We start from the raw sequence: 26330 nt of genomic DNA, 5'->3' as shown, positions 1-26330 counted from the left end.
CTAGAAGATGAAGCTTTTGAAACTGAAGAAGATGAATGTGAGAATGACAATGATGACGACTGTGATGATTTAACACAAAATGAAGCCCATCACGAAAAAAATGATGATTTTACTCTACAAAAAGTTGGATGGAGTGCCTCCCCTTCGAGGGGGGCACGACTGGATTTACTGGAACTCCAGAATGACCACAGGGAAGAAGGAAAAATTAAGCAGAGAAGAGAAGAAGCTCAGGGGTCTGATATGGAGGCCTGGATGGCAAAAGACTGCAAACAGGGGGTGGGGTGAAGGGAAAGTGAAGTGGTGATTGTAAGGATGGGTTAATAGGACTATAACTGGACTGCTGACTATGGAACTTGCTGGATTGGTGGGGTGGAGCAGGTACTCGGGGGGAGTAAGGTTAGTTTGGGAATAGTTATAGGTTTAAAAAGTGAATTGATTCTGGAAAAAGGTGAAAATATGGAGGCCTATAGAGGGGTAAAAATTAGGCACGGGAAGAAAAAATGGGAGTTTGATTTCTCAGTGATTGGACAATAGGCGAAAATGATAATAGTTTAAAAGTGGTATAAGATATAAAGGTGTATGTTATAAAATATGAACTATGAAATTGTTGAAGATGATAAATAAGGGAGGAAAACCGGGGAAGGGTGGGAGGGTGGGGAAGCCCACAAAATATGGTTTAACAATTATGAATTTAACAATTATGATGAATTTTTTTTTGTCTTTTTTCTTTTTTGTCTTTTTTTTTCCTCTTCTCTTTTTTCTCTTTTTCTCTTTTTGTATTTTCTTTTTTTTTTTTTGGTATGACAATAGATGGTTGGATGGATGAACTCCTGCGTACTGCCCTGGTTCACTGGAGCTCCCTGGTGGCAGGGGGGGGCTTGGGGGGCAGGGGAGGGGGAGGAGGACAGAAACCCAATCATAAAATGGATCACTTCTGACTGATCACCTGCGTGGGATACTTCTGTGGCAGGGGAGGACCCATGGAGGGGGGTGGGAAGAAGGTGGAAAAGGTGTTTATGTATGTACCATCTTTTGTAATTTGTAAAAACCAATAAAAATTATGTTAAAAAAAAAAAAAAGGAGAGAGAAAAAGGTCCAGTCATCAAGTGACACTGACATGATCTGTTGTAAGAATGTGTAAAGGTATCTGTGATATATCAGTAGTCAAAGTACTGATTAAATATATGGATGGATATTGTGAACTTCTTAGGCTGTGGGGGAAAACTTTTATCAGTTTGGAAGAAGGGAGTTATAGTGGTACCTCGGGTTACAAACGCTTCAGGTTACAGACTCCGCTAACCCAGAAATAGTACCTCGGGTTAAGAACTTTGCTTCAGGATGAGAACAGAAATCATGTGGCGGTGGCGCGGCAGCAGCGGGTGGCCCCATTAGCTAAAGTGGTACCTCAGGTTAAGAACAGTTTCAGGACTTCCAGAATGAATTAAGTTCTTAACCTCAGGGCTTCCAGAATGAATTAAGTTCTTAACCTGAGGTACCACTGTATAAAGTAACAGCTGATGTGAAAGACCTCTACCAGAGACCATGGTCAAATGTGGCCGCTAGATCCAGTCTCCCCTGACATTGTTCAGAGCTCTTATTTCCTTTCACCTCCAAGGCCCTACCCATCAGGACCAACTTATGGACAAGGGGTCCCAAGGGAGGGAACTTTTTTCAGGATCCCTTCAAACCCTGAGGCAATCCACATTGCTTTTTTAGATCCCAGCCAAAATAAAATGCTGATTATTAATTGCCTGCCTTTACTAGGCCCATATATGACAACATTAAAAAAATTAACACACACACACACACACACACACACACACGACTTGTTGCTGGTTCTCTGGTCATACTCTCCGTGAAAATGCTTTCCTTGCAACACATGAGTGTGACATGGTCCTTTTCTAACAGCAAGAGTGCAGTTTTTACAATACTATTGATTTAAGTGGTCAAGTGTTCAGAGGCAATATACCATGGAATACCAATTTCTGGGGTCATGCCTCAGCTGACCACTTTAGGAAGGAAGGATAGTGGTCTACATGACTCTTGAGTTTGATCCACTAGGAATTGATAAAGGTGTTCTCTTTGAAATACATGCTGGGTAAAAGACTAAAAGGGGGTTTTGTCTTTTGTTAATAATTGATAGCTTATCCAGATAATTACTTGACAAGAGTGAGAGTCATTGTCAGATGGCTCATACATGGACATTTCCTTTTTGTTGCTGTTTAATTAAGTTGTTACTCTGTTATCCCTACAATGCTATGAATTGGACATATTAAGAAAAACACACACACACACACGTTTTTCTACCAAGCAATTGGTGTCACAGGCAACTGTTAAAACCCACTGAGTGCCTTATATGTTAAGAGGTGCTAATTGTTTTCACTGATTTGTCATAAACCATTAGCAGGTATCACCTCTTTTAAAAACTGTTGAACTATTTACAGTTCTCAGTGATCTGCCAACATGATTTATTAATGCAGCCCATAGTCTTCTGATGTTATTTTTGTCAGTATTCTTTGTTATAATAATTAACAAAAGCACACAGATAAGTCCACTGCAGCTGACAAATGCAGCTAACTTATTTGTCCATTTTTCATAAAGAAACAAGTTTTTAAAAATTATAATGTGAGTTTGAATGCAGACATAGGTGGCACCAGAGAGGGAGTTAATGTGGGGGGAAAGTATGCCCCCAAACCAGTAGCTCACCCCACCATTGCTGAATACTTGTGGTTTATTGAAATGAAATCACTTTTAACATACAATTTATAACTGAATAATTAACGCGAAGTTAAGATCAGGCTACAATCCTAACATGCTGTTTATTTGGAAGTTAACTACATCAAAATCAATAGAATTCTTCAGATACATTTATAACCAAGTGCCCAAAGCAGCAAACAGTAATAACAAATCACATTGTGTTATGTAAATAACTTAGGGTGATAACTAACTATGTCATACTCAGAGTGGACCCATTGAAATGAAATTCAATGAATCTACTCTGCATACGACTATTATTCAACATCACATTTAATACTGATTTAGAATTTTTATATTTTGCTAGTGGCTAAAATATGTATCAAAAGCTACTGGAAGGGGGAAATGTTCTGATTGGGGATAAGAAAATATGGTATAATGGTTATTACTAAAATAACCCATTTGTTATTTTTATTAAACTGTATTATTTTTAAGTATTAAAGTAATAATAATCAAAAGAAATAAACAAGGGATTAGACAATCGAAATTACATGTGTGAACATGGGGAACTGGTTCCAATGATGAGCATTTTCAATTTTCCGCAGGAAATATAGAAAGCACAGCAAGGCTAGGGTTCAAAGGAATAAACTGACAGAGGTGTGTGTGTGTGTGTGTGTGTGTGTGTGTGTGTGTGTAAAACCCTAGTCCCCAAAGATTGTACCATGGGGAAAGTCCACCACATAGGAAAGAGATTGCCCACCCCTGGCAACTGCTCCAACACTTGATAGAAGACCCTGGTTTCATGTGAGCCAGTCTCACAGTGGTAAAATACCATCTCAGCATCACTTAAATCAGGCATAGGCAAACTTGGCCCTCAAGATGTTTTGGGACTACAATTCCCATCATCCCTGACCACTGGTCTTGTCAGCTAGAGATGATGGGTGCTGCCCCAAAACATCTGGAGGGCCAAGTTTGCCAATGCCTGACTTAAATTAACCTCTTTCTTGATGAATTGCAAATACAAGACTGATGGATTTATCAGAAAGTTTTAGTTGACTAAATACTGTAAAACTAAATTAAACATGCTAAACTATATCACCCCCTAGGGCATTAAAATATATTTCTGATGCAAACTAAAAATGCTCTGATGCAAAGTACCCCATAGGAAATGTTTCCAGAAATGTTTCTAATTCCAACATTTTCTGGAAAATCCACATCACTGCCAAATTATGCCTGGTGGCATTTTCAGGAGCAGGGGTAGATGGCTGCTCCTGTTGCCTCTCCACCCCCGTACTGTATGTCTGTGCATATGAGGAGTGCTACTTGCGCCCTTTTCCTTTCCTTCTAATTTGGTATCTGAAACTCAATGCAACTGAAATGTAACATTTGGATCATGGACAAAATGGCTTTTCGGTTTGCTGTAGTCAATGAATACTTCCAAGAAAGGAGAGCAAAGAGATGTACTGGGAAGAGAGCCAAGTTGTAAGAAGCATTTAATATCCTTCCATGTTTAAACTTGGGAGGGCTTTTCAGTACCATATAACGTCTCTGGCATGAGATTTCTGTACATCCTCTGAACACATATACTGCAGTAAAGGTATTATTGCACTCAGGCACCCTAAATCCTGCATCTGTTTGGGGCAAGCTAATTAACATCCTGTAGTGTTTGAGCCACTGTAAACATTTTGTGCTTTTTTAGACTGCCTGCAAGCCTTTCTATTAACTTTTAGATGTGTTTGGCATTAATAATAACACAGCTCTCATTTGATGCCTTGTGATCAAACAGCTATTTCTATTTAATATTTGTTTGTGTGGTGCCATTTCAGGTTTCTGGTGGGTTGAATCTTTCTCAGATTATGCTCTTGAGTATATTGGGCATCATGAGACATATATGTATATTGTTGCGCACCACCCCATTTTCTGAGCAGTGCAAGATTCCTGGGGTTCCAGATGCTTTCCCAGGGTACACATTTCCTCTGGAATGAGGCACAGTGAAGACTACAGTGTCTTTATGATATACGCATATCTACAACTGATGGAGGAATTCACAGCATTAGCCCCCCCCCCCCGGAGGACCTTGCTTCCTCCATAGGCGCATGAGTTTGGGGTGTGTGTGTGCCTCACCCATTTGCCATCTCGTGCAGAATCCTTTCCTTTGTTCCCCTTAAAGGCCCATCACATCACCAGGAAGATAGTCTGGCTATACCATGTATTGGAAGGGGGTATCTGTCTGTCTCAAGAGACATTGGAGTGGACCTCTGGAGGGTGAAGTCTAATCACTGTGTTAGCAGCACTGAAGTGACTTCCCTGGGGAACAAGCCTGGGCAGTGTGTATGGAGGTGTGCTGGAACACACCCACCCTCCTCTCAGCCTTGCTGATGTGGTCCAAAGGGAAGCAGAGTAATACGCTTGGCACCAGCTTGGCTGCAGGAGCTGCCAGAAGGATGTGTACAAGGCGCCATCCAACCATCTTACTAACTCAACTTCAGATTTCTGCAGGGTTTACTCCTTAGCCTTTTCTTCTCCCAAAGATATCCCGCAAAGCAGCTAAAGTTTCCTATTAGAGTTTTCCTTTTCCTAGATGGGCTACCTTCCGAGGTTGACAAGCCCCATCTGTGTTGTGTCATGAACTACGTAGTAAATGTTTTTCAATTACCAAAGATGGATATTATTATGTCTATAGTCTCACGGCTCAATAGCCTGTAGTGAAATCTCACTGAGATGTTTGCCTTGGCTAGACCTTTTCGGGTAGAGCTGTGAGGACTTGGCAGAACATGCTGAGTCAACTTGAGTTTTATCAAGCTGATCTCAATTATTTTGGTGAGGTGAAATTCAAGGAAGTAGCACTTGAAATGAAGAAGACATACCAGGATTGTAAGGTGTGCTTTTCTACTTTTCTGGTTTGCAGATTTTAGCAGGCTGTATAAGAACACTTTTCTCTGCAGGTAATCACACTTCAGGATCAGCAAGTTGCTGACTTCAGATTCAGTAAGCCATGTGTCAATTTGATCTTCTAGATACGGTGCTGGAGAGTGGAGAAAGTGTTTTCTTTGTCTGACTGCAGAATGTCATTCAATAGCACAATCCCACTTCAACTGTTTTCCCACCGGTGGTGTTAACTACAAGGTGAAGTACAGTATTGGTTGAAAAACATTTCGGTAGCATGAAACTTATTTGAGAAACAGGTTTTCAGTGTCATTAGAACAAAACAGCTTGATATAAGAAATCTGATAAAGCTCTGTTTAAGAGCCCTTTCAAATAATTGTTTATATTGAGATTTTTTTTTTGTTTGGAAACAGCTAGCAAAACTTTCTGAAAATATGAACCTTTCCCCTAAGTTATATGCTTTTGTAGATGATAACAGCAAATACATATTTTCATCTATACTGCTTGATGACCACCAGAGGTGGAATCTTCAGATCTGCGGGCTGGATGTGACCCTCCAAATTTCTCTATCTGGCCCACAGGACTCTGCCCAGCATATGTTCCCTCCGCAAGTCACATCTCTCACTGACCCTGCTCTGTGCCTTCTGGTGGTTTCATTTGGTCAGAATGTGCTCGTGACCTGTAAAAATACCTCTTGCTTGCCAGGATGTAGAGTTATGTGTGTTTAGCTACACTCACTTTTGTCACATCCACCAGTGGAATGTGTCCTTTAACCAGAAGATTGTGCAAGAGGGAATGGGGCTCTCAGCTGGAAATGGTCCCCCCCACCCCCCTGTTATACACATTTATCTAGGAGTTAAGTCCTCACTGGGGCTTACATATGAGTAGACATGCATAGAATGGTTGTTACTTTGACGTGAATAGTAACTCATCTTGGAAAGCATATGGTTTTCAGGCATCCCCAAACTAACAGGACCAGTGGTTGGGGAAGATGGGAATTGTAGTCCAAAACATCTGGAGGGCCGAAGTTTGGGGCAGCCTGGTTTCGGTACTTGAGTGATTGGCAGAAACTGGAGTATTGTGTTAATGGTCTGTGTTTATACATTTCCTCTCAGGCATCTGGAACTGGCCATACTGGAAACTGGATACTGGGCTAGGTAGACCTCTGGTGGGCAGACCCAGTAAGGGGATTGTGTTCTTATGGTACATTTGTTTCCTTTCCAAACATATTATGTAGCTTTTTTTGCTTAACCAGTGTTATCAGGGGAGCCTAGTGAAATCCAAACTCAGGAAGTAGCTGTATTTCTTAATCAGAGGTTATCATTACTGCTGAAGCTATTCAGTGTGAAGGCACTAGAGATAAGCACTTTCGCCATATTCTGTTCAGAGATTGTCATCTCGTATATTCATTTTCCAAGGCTCCCGAAGTCCTGAATGATTGGCTGAGAGCTGCAAAAGACATCAAAACTGGGCTGATTTCCTGTCATGGACGAGGTCCTGTTTTCAATTACCATCCTGTAGTTTTCCTGAGCAACAGGTTATTGACTTGTAAGAGGGCAGGATAAATGGAAGTAACATAGACGTACAATTCTTTTTGAACCGGGATCAAGTCTAAATTTTGCTTCTTGTTGAGATGCTACAGTAATGTATCGGACCCATAGCATATTTGTATTTCTATCTCACCTTCCTCTTGCTCTGATTCTGCTTTCCCTAATTTACATTGCTTTGTTAATTCTCATTTTACTGAAGCATAAAGTGTGGGAAAAGATGCCTAAATTAACATCAATTCTGTTTCATTTAATAATATTTGACTAGTATCCAACCAATGAAAGGAACTAAAAATATTAAATAACATGTTAAATATACCCATGTACCAACAGCTTCGACTAAAAATGACAAGGGCTGTCTTGTAGATAAATCAATACATTCCTAGCAAATAAATAAACTCTCTAGATTAGACAGTTCATGGTGAGTCAGAGCAGTGGGGAAGGGGAATCTCTTTAGATTTAAAGTTCAACTTTCATCAAAAGAAACCTCTCAGTCCAATGATAGCTCAATATATGAGTTCACACCACACCTCAAAATGCTTAACTTGTTTGAAGCAGCATGATCACCTGAAGTTAAGTCTCTGCTTTTTTATGTCAAAATGTGGGAGCTCTACCACCAGAAAAGAGTAACTATTTCTGCTATAGCTGTTATAATTTCCTTCTTGTTAAACTGTTAACAGTTTCCTTTAATGGTGGCAGCAGCCAAAGCTCACACTTTCCAAAGGAAAAGCTTTACACCTAGTTAAAAACCTGTAACAGTGTAATTTAATTAAGCACTAGCAGACAACTTTGGAGGTAGAGACAAGAAAATACAATCGCCACCTTTCACATGCTTTGAGGATGCGTGGGCTGTGGAATATGACCTGTATCAGGTGGGAAACTCTTCAGGTGGGGAACTTCCTCACAAGGGAAGCTGGTCTGGCTGAACACATGAATAGTTTTAGACAAGCTACTCCCCCACCCCAATCCCCAAAGTCATTGGAACAGTATAAGATGACTAGGCTGCTGTTCATACATACTAAGGTTCCTGTTTTTAAAATATATATATCTGGAGTTTTTATGTTAAATTTGTAACCTGTCTTGGGTCCATTCCAAGGAGAATGTCAGATTATTAAATGGCACAAGTAAATAAATAAACACCAGAATGGCAGATTTGGTCAGTGTAATAGGAATGTGAATCAAAATACCAGTGCAAATCCTGGTATTTTTAGGATTCAGTTTGAATCAGTGCAAAATAAATCTGAATGTGTATACAGTGGTACCTCAGGTTAAGAACTTAATTCGTTCTGGAGGTCTGTTCTTAACCTGAAACTGTTCTTAACCTGAGGTACCACTTTAGCTAATGGGGCCACCCGCTGCTGCCGCACCGCTGCTGCACGATTTCTGTTCTCATCCTGAAGCAAAGTTCTTAACCCGAGGAACTATTTATGGGTTAGCGGAGTCTGTTACATGAAGCATCTGTAACCTGAAGCATCTGTAACCCGAGGTACCACTGTATATACGAAAAGCATCTGTAATTGTGGAATGATTAATATAGTGAAGAAATAATCTCTTGATCTCCATGGCTCAACACGTTTGTGCATGTATCCTACAAAAGTGTTATGATTCTGCTACATGTGTTGTCTCTGTGCAGAAATTTGGATGAATGCATGACAGTTAGGGATGGGACTGATGGCTGGAATTACAATCCTTTTTCACCACATATTCTTTATCCTGGGAATTTGGTTAACTGACCACACCGTAAATAATACTGAACTTTGATTGCAATCTTTTTGCAGGTATTTCAGGACATTTCCTAGTGCTTGATTGGCATCAATTTTTAAAATAGTAGAGGTGAATAGTAATAACTCCAGTGTTTTATTAGCTTGCCATTAGCTAATTAGCTAGTTGCCATTAGCTAATTGTCATTAACCTGCAGTCAGGACCTCCATTATCCACCTCCAGCCTTGGTTAGCAGAATCTCAGACTGTCTCTGTTCCATGGTCTTGTTTACCCTATTTTCCCCTGGACTGTCTGAAGCACTTGTAATATAGACACAATGGCATTCTGCTGTGGAAACATGTGCACCGAAATACCTCCTCACAGCCTGTCTGTTTATTAACATCTTTGGAGGCCCTACTTCCTTGGAGAACAGGCAGGTAGCATTCAGGTATAGGGCTTTCTTGAGTTAAAAACAGTGTCCTGATTACAGTACTGGGACACTCCCCTCAGACTTCTTATTTGACTCCCTCTCTTCCATCAGCTCATGGGTTGCCCATCAAGGCTTTCCCTAGCATCTACTGAGTCCTCTGCCTCCCTATTCTTCTTCCTGTTGAAATTAGGCTTGAATAAAGCCTTTTACAGGCTTCAGTAGAAGGCTTTTTTCCAGCCTAACATTTTATCTTCTTGAAGACTGCAGCTGGAGAGGGATGTTAGGTTTTTCCTCTTTAGGTACATTCTCTAGGACCCACATTAGGCTTGGAAAAAGTGAAAACCCCAGCCTAATTGCAGGTTGTTGTTGTTGTTTAGCCGTTTAGTCGTGTCTGACTCTTCGTGACCCCATGGACCATAGCACGCCAGGCACTCCTGTCTTCCACAGTTTGGTCAAACTCATGTTTGTAGCCATCTCGTCTTCTGTCGTCCCCTTCTCCTTGTGCCCTCCATCTTTCCCAACATCAGGGTCTTTTCCAGGGAATTGCAGGTGGGGACAGAGACTATCTGTGCATGTGATGTGTGCATGACTGGTGTGCGTGCGTGTTTGTGTGTGTGGTGCATGCATGCATGGAGGCCACAATACTTTCTGCAGCTTGCAAATGTGCCTACAGATCCAAAAGGGTTAGCTTTTCCTAATTCCAATATTAAATTAAACCATTTATCTGGCTGGGATGAGAACAGTTGCCATATTGCTGCTATTGATTGTTAGTTTTTTTAATTTGATTGCAGATTTCTTAATAGTTTGTAAGCAGCTTTGAGGACAAACAAACTTTTACATGGTAGGGTCTTGGACTAGATAGATGACTTTTGGGGTCCCTTCCAATTCTACAATTCTGTGATTTGTCTTGGTGGACTGTGGGATATGAATGTTTTAAATGAATAAGCATATTGAAATGCTAGAGTGGTATTTTGATGGAAACACTGCCAATGCAAAATGGGCCAGATTGCAGATAAATGGGATATAGTCTTTATGCAGAATCTGTTGAGTTGCTTTTATTTTTATTCGCATTGCCCCTTTCTAATAATAATAATAATAATAAATAACACTTATTAGTGTTCAAACCACTAGTTTGCATACATTATTTTGTGTTCATTCTCAAAATAATCTTGTTAGGTAGGTCACTATTATTAACCCAAAAGTGGGACCTGCAATAAAATGTTTTCTGTATTGTGACCTAATACGAGTACTGTACTCCTGTTCATGTTTTTAACGATCAGTCCTGCCCTCCTCCTGTAAACCATGGTTTGTGGATAAGAGCGGTAGACTCATAATCTAGGGAACTGTACTCGCGTCTCCGCTCCTCCACATGCAGCTGCTGGGTGACCTTGGGCTAGTCACACTTCTTGAAGTCTCTCAGCCCCACTCACCTGACAGAGATTTTGTTGTGGGAGAGGAAGGGAAAGGAGAATATTAGCCGCTTTGAGACTCCTTCGGGTAGTGATAAAACAGGATATCAAATCCAAACTCCTCCTCCTCCTCCTCCTCCTCCTCCTCCTCCTCCTCCTCCTCCTCCTCCTCCTCCTCCTCCTCTTCTCCTTTTCCTGCTGATAGTCAACATACCATGTCTCCTGGGCATGCTCAGTTTTAGGTTGTTCTAAGTCGTCTTCTTTTTTTACTTTCCTTTCTCTTTCTTTACAAAACTGCTGCACTCACCACCTGAGTTTACTATTAGAAGGAATGATGATGTAAATACCAGGAGAGGCTCAGAGTTGCTTGCCTAAGGCCAACTTGTTAATTAATGCTAGAGGCAAAACTTAAGCTTGGAACTTCCTGATTCCAACCTCAAGTTTTCAGGTCACTATGCTATTATCAGCTCTCATTAATTTCAACTAAGATTGTTGAGGACTATTGCCATAAATGAAGATTGTGCTACATACGTGCTTGGTGCATTGTATCTTCATTGGGTTGAATCTAGATAACAGGATTCTTAATTCAGCCTATAATCTAAATATTCTGGCAATATAAATTATTCAGTTAGCTATCATTAAAGACAATGGTTCTTAAATTGCCCTCCAAGAGGCTTTTTCTTGAGGGAATGTACAATTGAAAAGATAAGTGGTGTGTGTGTGTTTTATAGTATACAGTATTACTAATTTATGTACTCAGCTGAGCAATTTCCTCTGTTTATTTGTTATTCCAGAATCCAGAATCTATGTTGGTTGACATCATCACAGTTTCTGTTCTATTGGATGCATGAGGTATGCAGAATAGTTGGATCAATTTATATAACCAGTAGAATCATGCGGTAAAATTTTTTGTGGACCGTACCATTTCGAACTGCATACTGGGGGCTGCATGTTTTAATACTCCCACACTGTGGAAGAAATCCCCCTACCAATAGAGAGCATTCAAACATATAGCTTCCCACCTGCAGCTTGAAATAGTACAGTTTAGGAAAAGCCTGTTACCACAATTCTGCTGCTTATATAAATGGGCCTTAAGATGCCATGGTGTTTGCGTGTGGTTTTTTTCATTGTCAGTAGTCATTCCCCCCCCCTTCCGATTTGTAATTTAAATCAATAATTTGAGAGCTTATGAGTCATGATTCTGAAGACTTATCTTTGGCACTACTGAGTCTTCTGGTCACCACAGATGGCTGGAAGGCTCAGCTGGTGAGTAGGAACTTGGCACAGTTCTGACATGCGAAATTGTCAGACTAACCAATTAGACTAATAAAATATTCCAATTTCCAGTGGCACTCCTCTCTATGAAAACATTTCCAACACAGCTCTTGATGTCTCTGAATAAGTTTGTTTTACTTTAATGGCTAAATAGAATGTGTCGACATTTAACTAGAACCATGTTAAAGAAATTATAGGTGGTCATGAAACAGAATTATGTGCTACAACTTTACTTTGTGGAGGAACGTTTTTAAATACTACATTGTGGAATATTGTAATAGCAAGTTTCCTTGGTATTTTTCTTTCTCCTGGCTGCTTTTTCTTAATTTCTACAGTGTAGTGTGATGGGTTTTTTGTTTTTTTTGTTTGCTTTTAACTGAATATAAAATCCAAAGAAAATAACTGGTATTGATTTTTTAATGTATAATAGCAAATAGGGTGTGCTTGGAAAATGGCTTTGTAATATAGTTGTTCAAGTACAATTAAGAATAATACAAAGGCTTGAAGCACTTCATTCAGCCCTGCTGTTAAATAATGCGCTCAATTTGATTCGATTCCCTGTTTTTGCAACCTGGCATTGACAATTGAAATATGTGTTTGTCTGGAAGGAGACACCCCAGAATGGTCCTCCTTGTGTCTTGTGGACAAGCTAGATGGTCATTTCACCACAGATGTCATAGATCTATATGGCAACAGCTTGCTCCCCCTGGAGATCAGTCAAATTTCATTAACCTGCAACCAGTTCTTTGTGTGGCTCAGAGGAGCTCCTTTTAGTGAAGAAAAGCAAATTTGCACAATTTAAGCAGTAGTCAATTTAATCTTGTTACATATTCCCCCACCCCCTGCCTTCTGTAAGCAAAGCATGTTTGGGATGAAGAGCGTATTATTGCTAACTCTGGTGCTGAGTCCTTCAGCGTAATAGGATATATGAGATAAAATTACACACATGGCTTTCTGCTTTAGACATCAAGACAGTAGACAAGTTGGTTTTTCTTTCTCTTTTGAAATGTATTTTCTATGTTGCACTTCTTCATAGTCTAGCAGGGAATTGACCAGGCAAGGGTCTTTTTCATTCTTTTTCATCAATGTTTTAACCATTTGGCTGAAGTGACTTAATTTCCCCATCATTCTGGGCAAAATCAGGTGGCTAATTCTTTTATCCACCTTCCATTGGAGATCTATGTAGACGTGAACTGAGTATCAGAAGCATTTGTTGTTCTTAAGACTACTTTGTGAGATCCTATGAGCCACACTGGCAGATGTGTATAATAACACTAACTAACTAACTAACTAACTAACTAACTAACAACAACATGTTGTTCCACTGCTCAGATGTGGCCTTTATACAATAATTTACCTGATAAATATTTGTAACATCAGTTTTAGATTTTCCTCCCTCCAAGTGGCCCAAGGAAGTGTGGCTTTCCTCACCCCAACACGTACACATGTACCACTACCATTGAAGTGTGTAGGCTGAGAAATAGTGAGTAGACCAAGCTCTTCCAGGGATCTTTATGATTGAGTGAAAATTCAAAAAAATCTGAAGGGTTATACCATTGTCCTGAGGTTTATGTAAAATGCTTAATTCAGAACCATTCGGTAGGCTAATACCGGTATTAAGGGCTAATACCGGTATTAATGAATAAAGTGACAACCAGTGTGCTGTCATGGTTACAGGTCTGGACCAGGGGATCAACGTCCACCATGAGGTCATTGGCATATTACAGAGGTAACCAACAAACCAACAGGCCGTGTTCAAACCACTCAAAGTGAAGGTAACCCATGATATTAACAGATTAACAGATCTTCTCCAGATTAAGTAGCATGAGTATTGCAGCCTGGGAGGCCTTCAGACATTTATGGGATAATTTCCCATACCATTAGTGGCACTGGCATGGCAGCTTAACTAATTAACAGAACAGCAGGTTTGCAAAAGCAGGAGCAGCGAGATTAGGGCCTGGTGGCTACAGTGTAAAAATACCACTGAAAAAGAATTGATCTTTCACAGCCAGCCTCTCAAGGTGTTTCTTTGGCTATTTACTGGCACATCTTTGGGTCAACATATTTATTGGTGCTGTATGCTGTTGAACATTCGGAAGTTACAAGCAGCTTGGCTGTCAAAAGAGCTAAAAGCATATGGAAGAGTCAGGTGGCGAGATATGGAGCCTTTACAGACTGACAGTCATGACTCAGCCACCCGTAAAATGATTTTTCATTAATGTTTTAAAAAGTGTGTCAGGGATGTCAGAATATATAAGCAGCACACATAAATTATTTAGGCCTCTGCTTTTGTCTCTCTTCCTTCTTCCCAGCTCCTCACAGCTGATGTATCTAAAGTGTTATAGTTTTGTTCAGATTTATACTGCTGTCTGGCAGATAATATCATCACCTGTAAAATAGGGCTATTTCAAAAATGACTTTCTTTCCGTGAACAAACAATTCATCCATGGGTCGGATTTGTGATTTGAGAATGAGCAGCAGAACAGTAAAGAACTTGGCAACAGTAGATATAAAGTGTGAATAAATAAAGGCCAATAATATCTCACCAAAAATGTGTGCTGGTGAGACACAGAGGGCCAAAGGAAAGAAGAGCAGTGATTTGATTGACAACAGACTCCATTTTGCGTATGAGTTTCATAATCAAAATCCATGGGAGAAAGTGGGATGGCTTTGGGGGTGGCTTTTATTATTTACTTGTTTATTTTAATTATTATATATTGCATTTTAATATTGTTTTACTTGTAAGCTCCCTAGGATGTATTTACAGTATTGATGGGCGGTTATATATATTTAACAAACAAACAATTGTTTTTAAATACATGTGCTCTGACACATTTCTGAATCTGATTTACTGTACTGGCAAAGCTCCCAGCTGAGTCAAAAGGCACTATACCAGAAAGAAGGAAGGGAATGGGAAGAAATACTGAATTGGACACGTACCCTGTTAAGCACTGAATAGTAAAATACATTTTGTCATACATTAACAAAAAGGGAAACGGGTGCAGGTTTGAGCAGAATGTATCTTCATTTTAGTATGCAGGAGAGAAGGGGGATACCGATTTTCATTTTGTTTTTTAAAGATTCTTTAGAAAATTGGAGGCCTCAAAGTGAGGGTCTGGCTTGGTCTCTAATTAAAGCTGCTTTCTTTGAGTCTCACATGAAATCTGCCTGGGAAGCAGATGTTTGGGTCATGTGCAGCATATTGATCTTTTGTATGCTCAGTATTTCAGGAAAAACACCTCTGATGAGCCAAAGAAGAGGGTCATTACTCAATCAGCAGTACAGCTTTGCCGCATGCAGCGCATATCAGAAAGGGGTGTAGTTTTCTCTGCTCAGCAAAGATAGATGACCCTTCTCCTTTAGAAAACATTTGATACTTGGACCTGTATTGTATAGGGTTGTGTGTCCAGTTCCTGATTAACTGAAGTGTTTAACCTGCCCTTCAGGGTTAATTAAATAAGTATTTTATAAGAATAAGAATAAATCCCAAGCCCTGCCATCCTGCAGCAAACAACAATGTTGTTGAATTGCTAAGGCCTAGAGCCTTTTTAGTTACACCCTTTGTTTGCTTAATTAAGATGGCAACATGTTGTTAGCCACAGAGTTTAGTTAAACTTAAGCAGAGCCACAGCACTACTTCCCATCAGCAGAGTTGCTCCTGCTTACTTTGAGGGAGGGGTCCAGGACTGTTGGAAGGTCAGACTGGTGCATTTGCACTACACTGATTTCCCTGTCATCTCTCTCCATCCTGTTAAGGGGCAGTGAGTTTGCTGATAGGAAGCCATGTGTGTAGCACAATCCTTCCCGCCAGCTGCTACTGAAAAGAAAACTAAACTTTCAGCCAACTAGCTATAAACCTGCTGAGTTACATGCTACGACTATTACTATTCCCTTCTACCCAGAGTAATTCCTGAGGTTGTTGTTCTTCAGCATAGTAAGTTGATATCCCCATTTTTGCCTTTTGTGGACATGTTGTTAGAATTTGGTTAGTATGATTTGGTACAATTCTTCAAGGTTTACACACCATTTGAGAGATCCCTAGATAGTGAATCTTAAAAACATGGGAGTGGATGCTTCTTATCTCTATTGTCAAAGAGAAAAACAGCTACCAGATTTTTAGAAGACATCTGAAGGCAGCCCTGTTTAGGGAGGCTTTTAATGTTTAATAGATTATTTTATTTCATTTTTCTGTTGGAAGCCGCACAGAGTGGCTGGGGAAACCCAGCCAGATGGGCGGGGTATAAATAAATTATTATTATTATTATTATTATTATTATTATTATTATTAATGTACCATGTAGATTAAGATGCTAAGTAACCTGTCACTTGACATGCTCATGAGGCTATTTTTGAGTGTGTTGGTTGCAGATTGTAGGATTATTATGTTTTTCTACGTCACATATCTCTTTTAACCTAAGAAAGGAAACCTTTTTGGCTTTTACATTAAAACAGCACATAGCCGATGGAGCGGATGCCTTTGAGATGTTGTTGAACTCCAACTCCCAGGAACCCTAGCCAACAAGGAAAATGGGCTGGCAAGGATTATGGGAGCTGGGGTCCTGCAACATCTTAGAGCAGGCATCCCCAAACTTCCGCCCTTCAGATGTTTTGGACTACAATTCCCATCTTCCCTGACCACTGGTCCTGTTAGCTAGGGATCATGGGAGTTGTAGGCCAAAACATCTGGAGGGCCGCAGTTTGGGGATGCCTGTCTTAGAGGCACCATGTTGGCTACCCTTGAGAGTATTCAGCAATGAGTAAAGGGGAAGCCTGAGTGGTATAAAAGGATTGCTAAAAATGTGGAAATGTTGGAGGGCATGCTGAGAGGGTTGTGTGTGTGTGTGTGTGCGCGCACGCGTGCTCACAGTTATTTTTTATTTAATTTCTATAATGCCTGCTATCAAATCAGATTCCAGGGCTGTATATAATATATGCACAATACAATTAATATTAGTATTATAAGTAAAAGCACAAAGTGTTGAGGCGTTATATACATTTTCAAATATCTGGGGTAAATAAGAATGTCTTAACATGGCATATCAAAGCACACATATGGTCTATTAACAAAGTTTTCATCAAATGTTTTCCGTATGTCTGTTTCTTCTCATAGGGCAAGGTGTGGATGTTGGCTTAAGCGGTGATATACAACATGTTGACATCTAATACTGGGATGCGTCTTTCTGAGAGGCCATGGGTTTAAAAAGCTTTGATTACATTTGCATGTTTTAGTACAAAGTGCTTTGCCTTTATCAAAGCCCTGCCTCTCCTTTAGCCTGCTCTCCAGCTGCAGGGCACCCATTGCTTTTGATGTTTGTACATTCAGGCACCACTTTTCAATTCCTGCCCTTCCAAAGGCCTCGTGTAAAGAATAACAATTTTAGCAATTAAATATAATGTGCACACACCTCTGCCAGATTTGAGGGCTGCAGGAGGGGGGAACGGCAGCAAGAAAGATGGAGGGTCCCCCCCCCCTTTTACAAAGGCTGCTCCTGTGTGAAGATCCAAAAAGCAGGAAATCTCAGAGACATGCCTTTCCATTAAAAAGGGGGGGGGGCAAAGTGCTGGCTTTCTGACAAGCCTTGGCAAAGGGCTTTGAGTCTTTGGAAAACCTCAGCTATCCATATGGCTTGAAATGGGAAGGATGTTACGGCAAGTGGTGGCGATGTATAATTAATAGAAGGAAGGACGGGACAAGAAAACTGGGAGAAAATATTAGTCTTGGATCAGGTCTAAGTAACGCACACCGGTGGCATTAATCTTTTTCATCTGAGAATAAATTTCAGCCATAAAGTGAATATAGCCTTTGTCTTAGATGGAACAAATGGTTTGGCGTATGGGGCAGTGGGATTAGTATACTGTGCAGATGGCCTGTTTGGTTTCCATGGTTCTAGGGAATGAACTCTTTTTAAAAGTTCCCCAGGAAAATGCCTTAAAGCACAGAGCATGTGGCGTGTGCTTTGTTGTACCTCATGGTATGCAAAGTCTTCCTTAGTTCAGTGGTATCCATAGCAGTTTGGAAGCCAAGGTTTCCTGTCAGTTATAAAACAATGGAAGCATATATTTGCAATATAGCACTGTTCATAAGTACAGTCATACCTCGGGTCACGACGCTGCGGGTTGCGTGTTTTCAGGTTGCGGATCGTGCCGAACCCGGAAGTACCGGAACAGGTTACTTCTGGGTTCCGGCGCTCGCGCATGCGCAGAAACACAAAATGATGTCACGCATGTGCGCAGAAGTGCTGAATCGCATCACATGTGTGTGCAGACGCAGCACTTTAGGCTAAGAACACTGCAGGTTGCAAACGTGCCTCCCGCACGGATCATGTTCACAACCGGAGGTATGACTGTACTCACATTCATTATTCAAATACAGTGACATTTAAAAATATGCAGGGAACTCTGTTTCTAAGTACTAGCTCACTTGGCTATGTCATCAGCTGAAATACACAATATAGCTTGTACTGGGCTGTGTCATTTCTGCCTAGGTGCTCCTAAAAAGCCTTCGCTGGGTCCAAAAACTACTGTATAGTTACAGATAGCCCTGCTTTGGGCAAGGTGCTTAACCGTGTGGCAATGATTCAGCTGCAGTTGCTCTTGGAAGAAACTGATAATCTAGACCCATTCCAGTCAGGGCAGGCCCATTCTGGTACCAGAATCAATTTTGATCCCCCTGGGGGAGAGATGGGGGTGTATGATCCTGTTACTCTTATTTGATCTCTCAGTGGTTTTTGATACTCCTGACTGTTGTGTCCTCATGGAGTGACTTGGTGAGTTGGGAGTTAGAGGTAGTGTGGTCCCACTCCAACTTACAGGGATGGTTCTATAGAGTAGCCTTGGGGAATTGTAGTTGGTAGTTGTGCTATAGGTAGTTGTACCCAACGTCTAGATGAAGCCATTGAGAATGGGCATTGGGAGAGCTATAAGGACCTGAGTAGGGGGTCTGGAAAAATTAGGATGGAGACAATGAGTGGTTGGCCAATGATGACCCTTGGGACCCCTTCCAACTCTACAATTCTATGATTCTATAATCCAGTGGTTGAGGGAGATCTTTGCCTAAGTTGGAAGTGCCTGAGGAAAGGGATCCTGGAGAGGTGGGGAGAAGGATTCCCCTCGCCCTGTTTCATCTCCCTATCTATCCCCATGGCACAAGGCAGGGGCACCACTTTCATCCCTGGAGCTGTCAGGGTCTGGTTCTGGTGCATCCACTCTGCTCGTTGCACAGCCAATCCCACCTCCAGAGTTGTCAGAAACTATGTTGAGTCCCACCTCCCCAGGGGAAGCTGCTGCCCTGCCAGACCCAGACTTCTTCCATGGGCGGAGAAAGCAGCGAAGAAGACAACAGCAGCCTTCTTCTACCATCATACAGCCTTCTTGCAGCACTGGCTCCACAGTCAAGGTGACTGAGGCCTACAGCTAAATCCCAGGCCAGGACTATGTAGCCAGAAACATAGAGAAATTCCACATGTTTACCTGTGAGTAATAGGTGCCTGTTGTTCCATCTAAATTATTCAATGACTAAATATTTTGGCAGTTTTAAAACACTCAGAATTAGTGATAGAATTACACTAGCTATTTTTAAGGCTTATAAAGAAGCATGTTTTGAGGAGAATAGGGTTGGGTGAGGGTGGTGGGGCTTGAGTTCATCAGCACCCCCTTCCCCCCCTTAATTTGAACCCTGGACCCAGTAATATCTCTATAAGAGAGGTGCTTCAAGTGAAATTCTGTAATAATGAACATGTTGTTACGTATCATTGTGACCTACTCCAGCAGTTCAGCTAGGAAGATAACTTCATCCCCTCCTCACAAAATCTAAACCTCTTGCTCTATATCTTTCTTCATAAAACCTCTCCTCGGGATCACTCCTTCCAACACACACACACACACAAACAAACACACAGGACTTCCAGACTGCCTCGCCACAAATTTCTCTCCTACTTGAGGTTTCCTTCAAAGATGAATAAGGAATACCCTGACTTTACTTACGGTACCTTTAAAATAAGGGCTAGAGTTCGAGTCCCAAGTGTGTGTGTTTCAGGCAGAGAGCACCGTTGAGGTAAAAGTTCACCAGTTCAGGAGAAAATACATTTAAGGGCCCATTGAGCTAACAGCTATGATACCAGTTTGGATTGAAAAGGAAGCTTTGGCTTTCTTAGTAATGCTGTCTAGGGGAAGGCGCACAGGAGCTTGAGGGAGCTTGAGATTTTAGGGTGACTCAAAAGGTTTTATATTGAAACCTCTCCTGAGGTAACATATGACAGCATATATTACCTCAGGACACACACACACACACACACACACACACACACACACACACACCATTTGAAGTTGGCTTTCTGAAAACAAATCTTGGAGCCCAAGAAATGTCTTATTTGTCCTTTTCTCCTAAAGCAGAGGAGGTTGCTTATTTTTTTATTATTTGCATGGCAGATTCCTGCCAGACCCTGGCATTTTTTCCCAAGGGGTTTGGCTTGATAGTTTCTGCTTTTGGCTTTGGTTTTGATTGAGCTTCTACCACCTCAGGGTTTAGAATAGATTTGTCAGATTCAGTATGGGACTCGATGCTGTTTACCACAGCAGAATTCTAATGGCAGAAGGTATACCTGTTTTAAATATTACCTTTTATATAGCAACATCACTACAACAACAAAAAGCCCCATCTAGCAACTCAAGAACATAAATACCCCTGCAAAATAGGGCTGATCGCACCTTGTACTGCTAATTATGGCAAGCTCATCCAAACTGTGTTATTTGCAAAGGTTTGCAGAAAACAAATACTGTATGTGAAAGTTTGGGGGCAAGCATGCAGCATGCTTGGAAAAAGTATTTCCTTTTCATGCTAACTTTCATATTTTCAGTAAAAAAAACCAGAAACACCCATCATGTTAGTCATGGCTCATTAGAAAGAGAGCCATGGGCTAAAAGACTTTCATTTCAGGTTAGTGGACTGAAGTGGCTTCTAATCATTGGCTTCATCTTCTGTCCTACATCTTTCGGTTTTAAGCTAAGAAAAGTTATATTTCTTTGTCTTATCATAACCTTTGTTGTCTTGACAATGTGGGTGGATTTATTACTGTATAGTTCTTATCATGTGGGAGAGCATGTATTGTGTTTGCTCTTCTGTGCACCATAGCAACCAAAAATGTGACCTCCTTCAAACTCTCAAGCAACAGCTGAGCAGCTTCCAGTTTGCCAAGGAATGACTCATTCACCTTGGCAGAGAGCAGACATGCTTCTGGTTTTGGAATGGCAGGAAATCTTTACTTCATTGGCCTTCCTAGGGAGGACAAAGTAATGATTTATTAATCCAATTCCTATATGAGAGTGAATGAAGAGGAAGCTCCAAGGCCAAATAAACAAGACACCATACAACACTTTTTTTTGTAAAGAGTGCAGCAAATTATATTTCAGCCAGTGCTTTTTTTTTTCTGGGGGTATGTAGGGGTACGCATACCCCTAAACATTTTGTAAATCTAAGTTTGGCCTCATTGAGGGGCAGTATTTCAATATGAGTAGGAAAATGAGAGTACCCCTATAATTTTTTAAAGAAAAACACACACACTGATTTCAGCTATAAGAAATAATAACCCATTGTTGGAACTCCTCTTTGTAGCATTTATCCGGCCATCTACTGTACATGAGTTGCTACGTAAGTTCATCAGCTGCAGTGAGCACATTCTGAAGCTGGGTGTATTAATGCAGTGTTTCTCAACCAGTGTGCCTCCAGATGTTTTGGGACTACAACTCCCATCATCCCTAGCTAGCAAGACCAGTGGTCAGGAATGATGGGAGTTGTAGTCCCAAAACATCTGGAGGCACACTGGTTGAGAAACACTGTATTAATGGAAATGTGATGGAGAGGCTACCCATTTTCAGAAGCATATTCAGGTATTCAGCAGTGGGCAGACATAAAAACCCAGCTGCTTTCTTCGTAAAAAAACGGTAATACCAGGATGCGGGCAAGACAGGCCTTGTCTACATTGTCTTCCTTAAGTTCGAAGCTGAGATTGCTGCAAGAGGATGTGGATGTTAGAGCAGCAACAGCTCCATGACAGGGAAAATGGGTAGGCACAAAGTCCCCCCCCCAATGATATTCTAAAACTGGGGTCCGCCATGTGTTGACACAATTTGCACAGTTCAAGCATGCTTACTTGGAAGTAAGTTCTACTGGATTTGAAGAGATTTTAGTTTCAAGTAAATGTATTTTTGATATGACACCTGAGCTCCACCTGTATGAGTAAGTCCTTTCACTTTGCTAAACATGGATTAGGCAGTATTTTGTATTTGCACTACATCAGCAAAATATGCCTACATGGGTGATGAGGGTTGTCTTTCTGGTGTATATTTCTTATGCAAATATTAGTCACTTGTTATCTGTATGAAGCTGTGACATTTTTAATTTTGGCTGCAGCCATACTTAGAATGGAATTAGGTAATGTTCTTATAGTTTTGATAATTTATGGCAGCTGTGAAGATTAGGAATTGCCAATGCTTTTAATTAGTTATATTACTGAGTGCTCAGTTTCATATGAGAAATGATTTTATTTTGTTATGACCTGTGGGTTTGTTTTGTTGTTGTTATATCTTTTATATTAGTCACTTACTCATTTCTTGTTTCTGATATTGTCATGACCTGACAACAGTGATAATGAATAGAAGCTTGTGCAGTGCTTTTTGTACGTTTTGACAGATATCATGCTGCCTTCCCTTTTTATTTGGAAGAAAATTAGTGATGGAGGAAAATTAGTGATGTTTTCTGTATTTCCATAGCTTGATCTACAAATTGTAGGCAATCGCTTGTTGATTGGGGCAGTCTGGAACATATTGCAAGCACAGTCAAAGGCAGACTCCTTTCTAATCAAGACTTTCCTATTTTCTTCTCATTTTTGCAGGTTCTTTCCGAAATGATGGTTTAAAAGCTTCTGATGTCCTTCCAATACTAAAGGAAAAAGTTGCCTTTGTGTCAGGTGGGTTCATTACTCTTTTCTTTTTGAAGTGTGTGAGCACATTGCACCAGTGAAAATTATATAATTATAGCAGCAATACATAACAGAATATTACGGAATAGATTATAATCTGTTTGCTAGATTAAATAGTATTTTAAGCACAACTACTCAGAATTCGTTCCAGTTGTATTCTTAGAGACTTGCTTCTTAGTTAGGGAAAGGCCATAACTCAATGGTGGGGGCATAATGTTTTGCATGCAGAAATTCCCATGTTAAATCCCTGGCATTTCCAAGCAGAACTAGAAAGACTCCAGCTTGAAACTCTGGAGAACCACTGCCAATCAGTGTAGATCAGGCATCCCCAAACTGTGGCCCTCCAGATGTTTTGGCCTACAACTCCCATGATCCCTAGCTAACAGGACCAGTGGTCAGGGATGATGGGAATTGTAGTCCAAAACATCTGGAGGGCCGAAGTTTGGGGATGCCTGGTGTAGATCATACTGAACTACTGGTCTGAGTTGGTATAAGGCAACTTCCTAAGTGTGTGTAGGATTGCAAATGCATTCACTTATTGGGTCACTGATTTAAATGCAGTAATTTAAGAAGTAATTTTTGTTGCTGTCTGTAATTAAAGATGGTGGTAATGGTTTTACAGAGAGCTGAAACACATTCAGGATATTTACAAATTTCAAATTGAGTTCCAGTGCCAAATTAAAACCAAATGTTTGGACAGAATTTGATTGTGAGAATGTTAACTTTCTGAAAACTTATATTTATAAGTTATACTTTCCACTTTTGATTAGTGTGCTCTAAAAACAGTTCAGGAGGAAAGGAAAGGCAACTGGCAGGAGGCAGAGTAAAAGTAGAAGACCTTCATGCAAGGACAGGGGATTCAGAACAAGAGATTAGTGATTATTGAACAAAAGGAAAATGTTTTAAAGGGTGGCCAGGTGCAAAAGAGGCACCCTCCCATTTATACTTGATAGACTCGCGCAGGACCGCGTATAAGCGCGGCACTGGGAAACAAACAGACAAGATTAACAGAAGTTATCCATTCACCACCTAGACCAGGCTTCCTCAAACTCGGCCCTCCAGATGTTTTGAGTTCAGTTGCATTTGAACTGAAAATGCTCAGTAAAATACAGCAGAAAGTGGAGTTGAAAACAATAGTCTAATTCAAATTGTGTAGCCATAGAAGTGAAATGTGACTTCATACATTTTTTTTAAAAAAAATGAAAACCAAGCAGGACTGCAACTTGATGCAGAGATTACAGGTGATACTTTTTTTGTGGTATTGAGAGCAAATGGTGGTGGTGGGGAAATTGTAAGAAAACCTTCATTTGCCAAATATTTGTATGCTGTCTCGTATCTAAAATGTTGGAAATTGTAGAACTTGGGCTCTGAGTTGGGGCATAGGGTCACCATTAATGATGGTTTCTCATTCCCCCAAGCAGTGTTTTGACATAACGCACCATGGTAGCAAGAACTGATGGGGATGTGCCCAGGAGAGTATTGTCTCTGTGTGTGCCCAATTGCAGTCTTCAAAACGTGGTTGGTGCTTAGGGCTGGCACAGCAGACTCTATCTAGCAGCATAGAAACTCTCAGCCAAATAAGAAATGAAATAATTGCTTTGGGGTTTCTGTCTTATTCATCCATATGATGAGGCGGTTCATATAAAAATTAGTAGACTGTGGAGGCACTGGCTACATTTTATTTTGCATATGTTTTAACAATGACCATAATCTAAACCAGAGAGGTAATTACAGCTATTACCTGCCACTACGCCTTATGTAGTTTCCAGATGCCATCAAAGACATTCACCTGTTTCCAAGCTGAGAGAAACCTGAAATGCTTCTCCTTAACTAGTTTGATCGGGGTTAATGAGGCCACATATGCTGACCAAGTAAATGCAGCTCCTTTCTCTCGGGGCCAGTAAAACCAGAGAGGGATCAAACTTTCACCCACCTGGATTCTGTTTACTCAGAACCTTCTGAAATCTAGACAAGAATCAAAGCTCATTGAAAATACCCCTGGAATCTGCAGGGACTTCCAGAGTAGCCCCTACCGGTAGGGTCTCTCACAAGGCCTGCATATATCCTGAAATCCAATCAGCCACCATGCCTTTTTAATTAACTGTTGGAACTTTTATTGAAGCAGAATAAGTTCAACAAGACAAGTTAAATAGCAGGGACAGGGGTGGAATTAATGGAATCTTAAGAGGAGAAAGTCCTAGAGATATTGTGCCCATCAACAACTTTGGAGTCAAGCTTTCAACCTTCCTCTATTGGCCCTGCCCTGTGCTTATAATAACAGCCTGACCTACAGAAATTAATTGAGCAGGTGAAGTTTTTTCTACCTCAGGAATGAGTTTATGTGTGATCTAAGTGAGTTGTATTGTGGGGTAATAAGTAGTATGTTGAAGCAGGGAGGAATTGATAGCTTCTCTGAATGCTGCCTGGGGCTCCTTGGATGAAGGGCAGGATGTAAATGTGGCAAATAAATAAAACAGATATGATGCCCGAAAATGCTGACCTTGGTTCAGAACAACCCTGTGTTTAACCAGAAGGTGTTTAGAATCACCTTTACCAACTTTACCTTTACCTTCACAAGCTATGCTGATCTACAAAAAGTGGAAGATACAGTTGGCAAATGTTATTGATTTAAGATCACATCTAATAAACCTGACAAAGAACAACATCAGATTCATAAATTATGCCAGCTTAACTGGAAAATAGTGGTATAACTTACTGTGCTTAACTTTTGTACAGTGGTACCTTGGTTGTCAAAAGACTTGGCTCCTGAACAAATTGACTCCCAAACGCTGCAAACCCGGAAGCCGAACATCTGATGCGGCTTCCGCAGCTTCTGATTCAGTGCAGGAAGCTCCTGCAGCCAATCGGAAGCTGCGCCTTGATTTTCGAACCGTTTCAGAAGTCAAACGGACTCCTGGAATGGATTAAATTCGACAACCAAGGTACCACTGTATATTACCTGAAAAAAGATATTTGTATTGAGCTTAGATGGCTAGGTAAGATGTTGCCAGAGCCCAGAGAAGAATGTTGCAATTGGTGAGTATTAACTAATGGGGTTATTTTTGGTGGTTTGTGTATGCAGCCAAGAAATCATAACTTGCAATTTTGCTTTCAGTACGCTTTATGCTTACAAATATTTTTCTCCTTGTGTTAATAGCCATGGAACGTGTGCCTGCTTCACACAAAATCAATAATAAAAAAGGAAACCTATTTAAGATTGAAAATAACAGTCTCTTGTTTTGACACTTAATAAATATAACAAATAAAATGCCATGCTGAATTCTTTTGATTATTCTTGTAGCATCAAGCTATGATGCTTTGGTATTCAAGGCAAGAATAGGATTTTCTTCATAAATGTTCCTGAACTTTGGATGGATGCTCAAATTGAATTGTGCAGTTTGACATCATATTA

At 40.6% G+C, this 26330-nt stretch overlaps 1 protein-coding gene across 1 annotated transcript in view; it reads left to right on the top strand.

Moving 5' to 3' along the window:
- Positions 1–26330, top strand: part of KALRN (kalirin RhoGEF kinase) — a 367102-nt gene that overhangs the window by 179445 nt on the left and 161327 nt on the right. Inside the window, exon 2 of the mRNA XM_088652331.1 lies at positions 22832–22906. Within this exon, the coding sequence (XP_088508457.1) occupies positions 22832–22906 (75 nt within the window). The remainder of the gene's footprint in view (positions 1–22831; positions 22907–26330) is intronic.

This window comes from Zootoca vivipara, chromosome 1, assembly GCF_965207765.1.
Source record: "Zootoca vivipara chromosome 1, rZooViv2.hap1.1, whole genome shotgun sequence".
In the NCBI taxonomy this organism is placed as follows: Eukaryota; Metazoa; Chordata; class Lepidosauria; order Squamata; family Lacertidae; genus Zootoca; species Zootoca vivipara.
The sequence above is the reverse complement of the archived record's forward strand: the minus strand, read 5'-3'. Positions and strand labels throughout refer to the sequence as shown.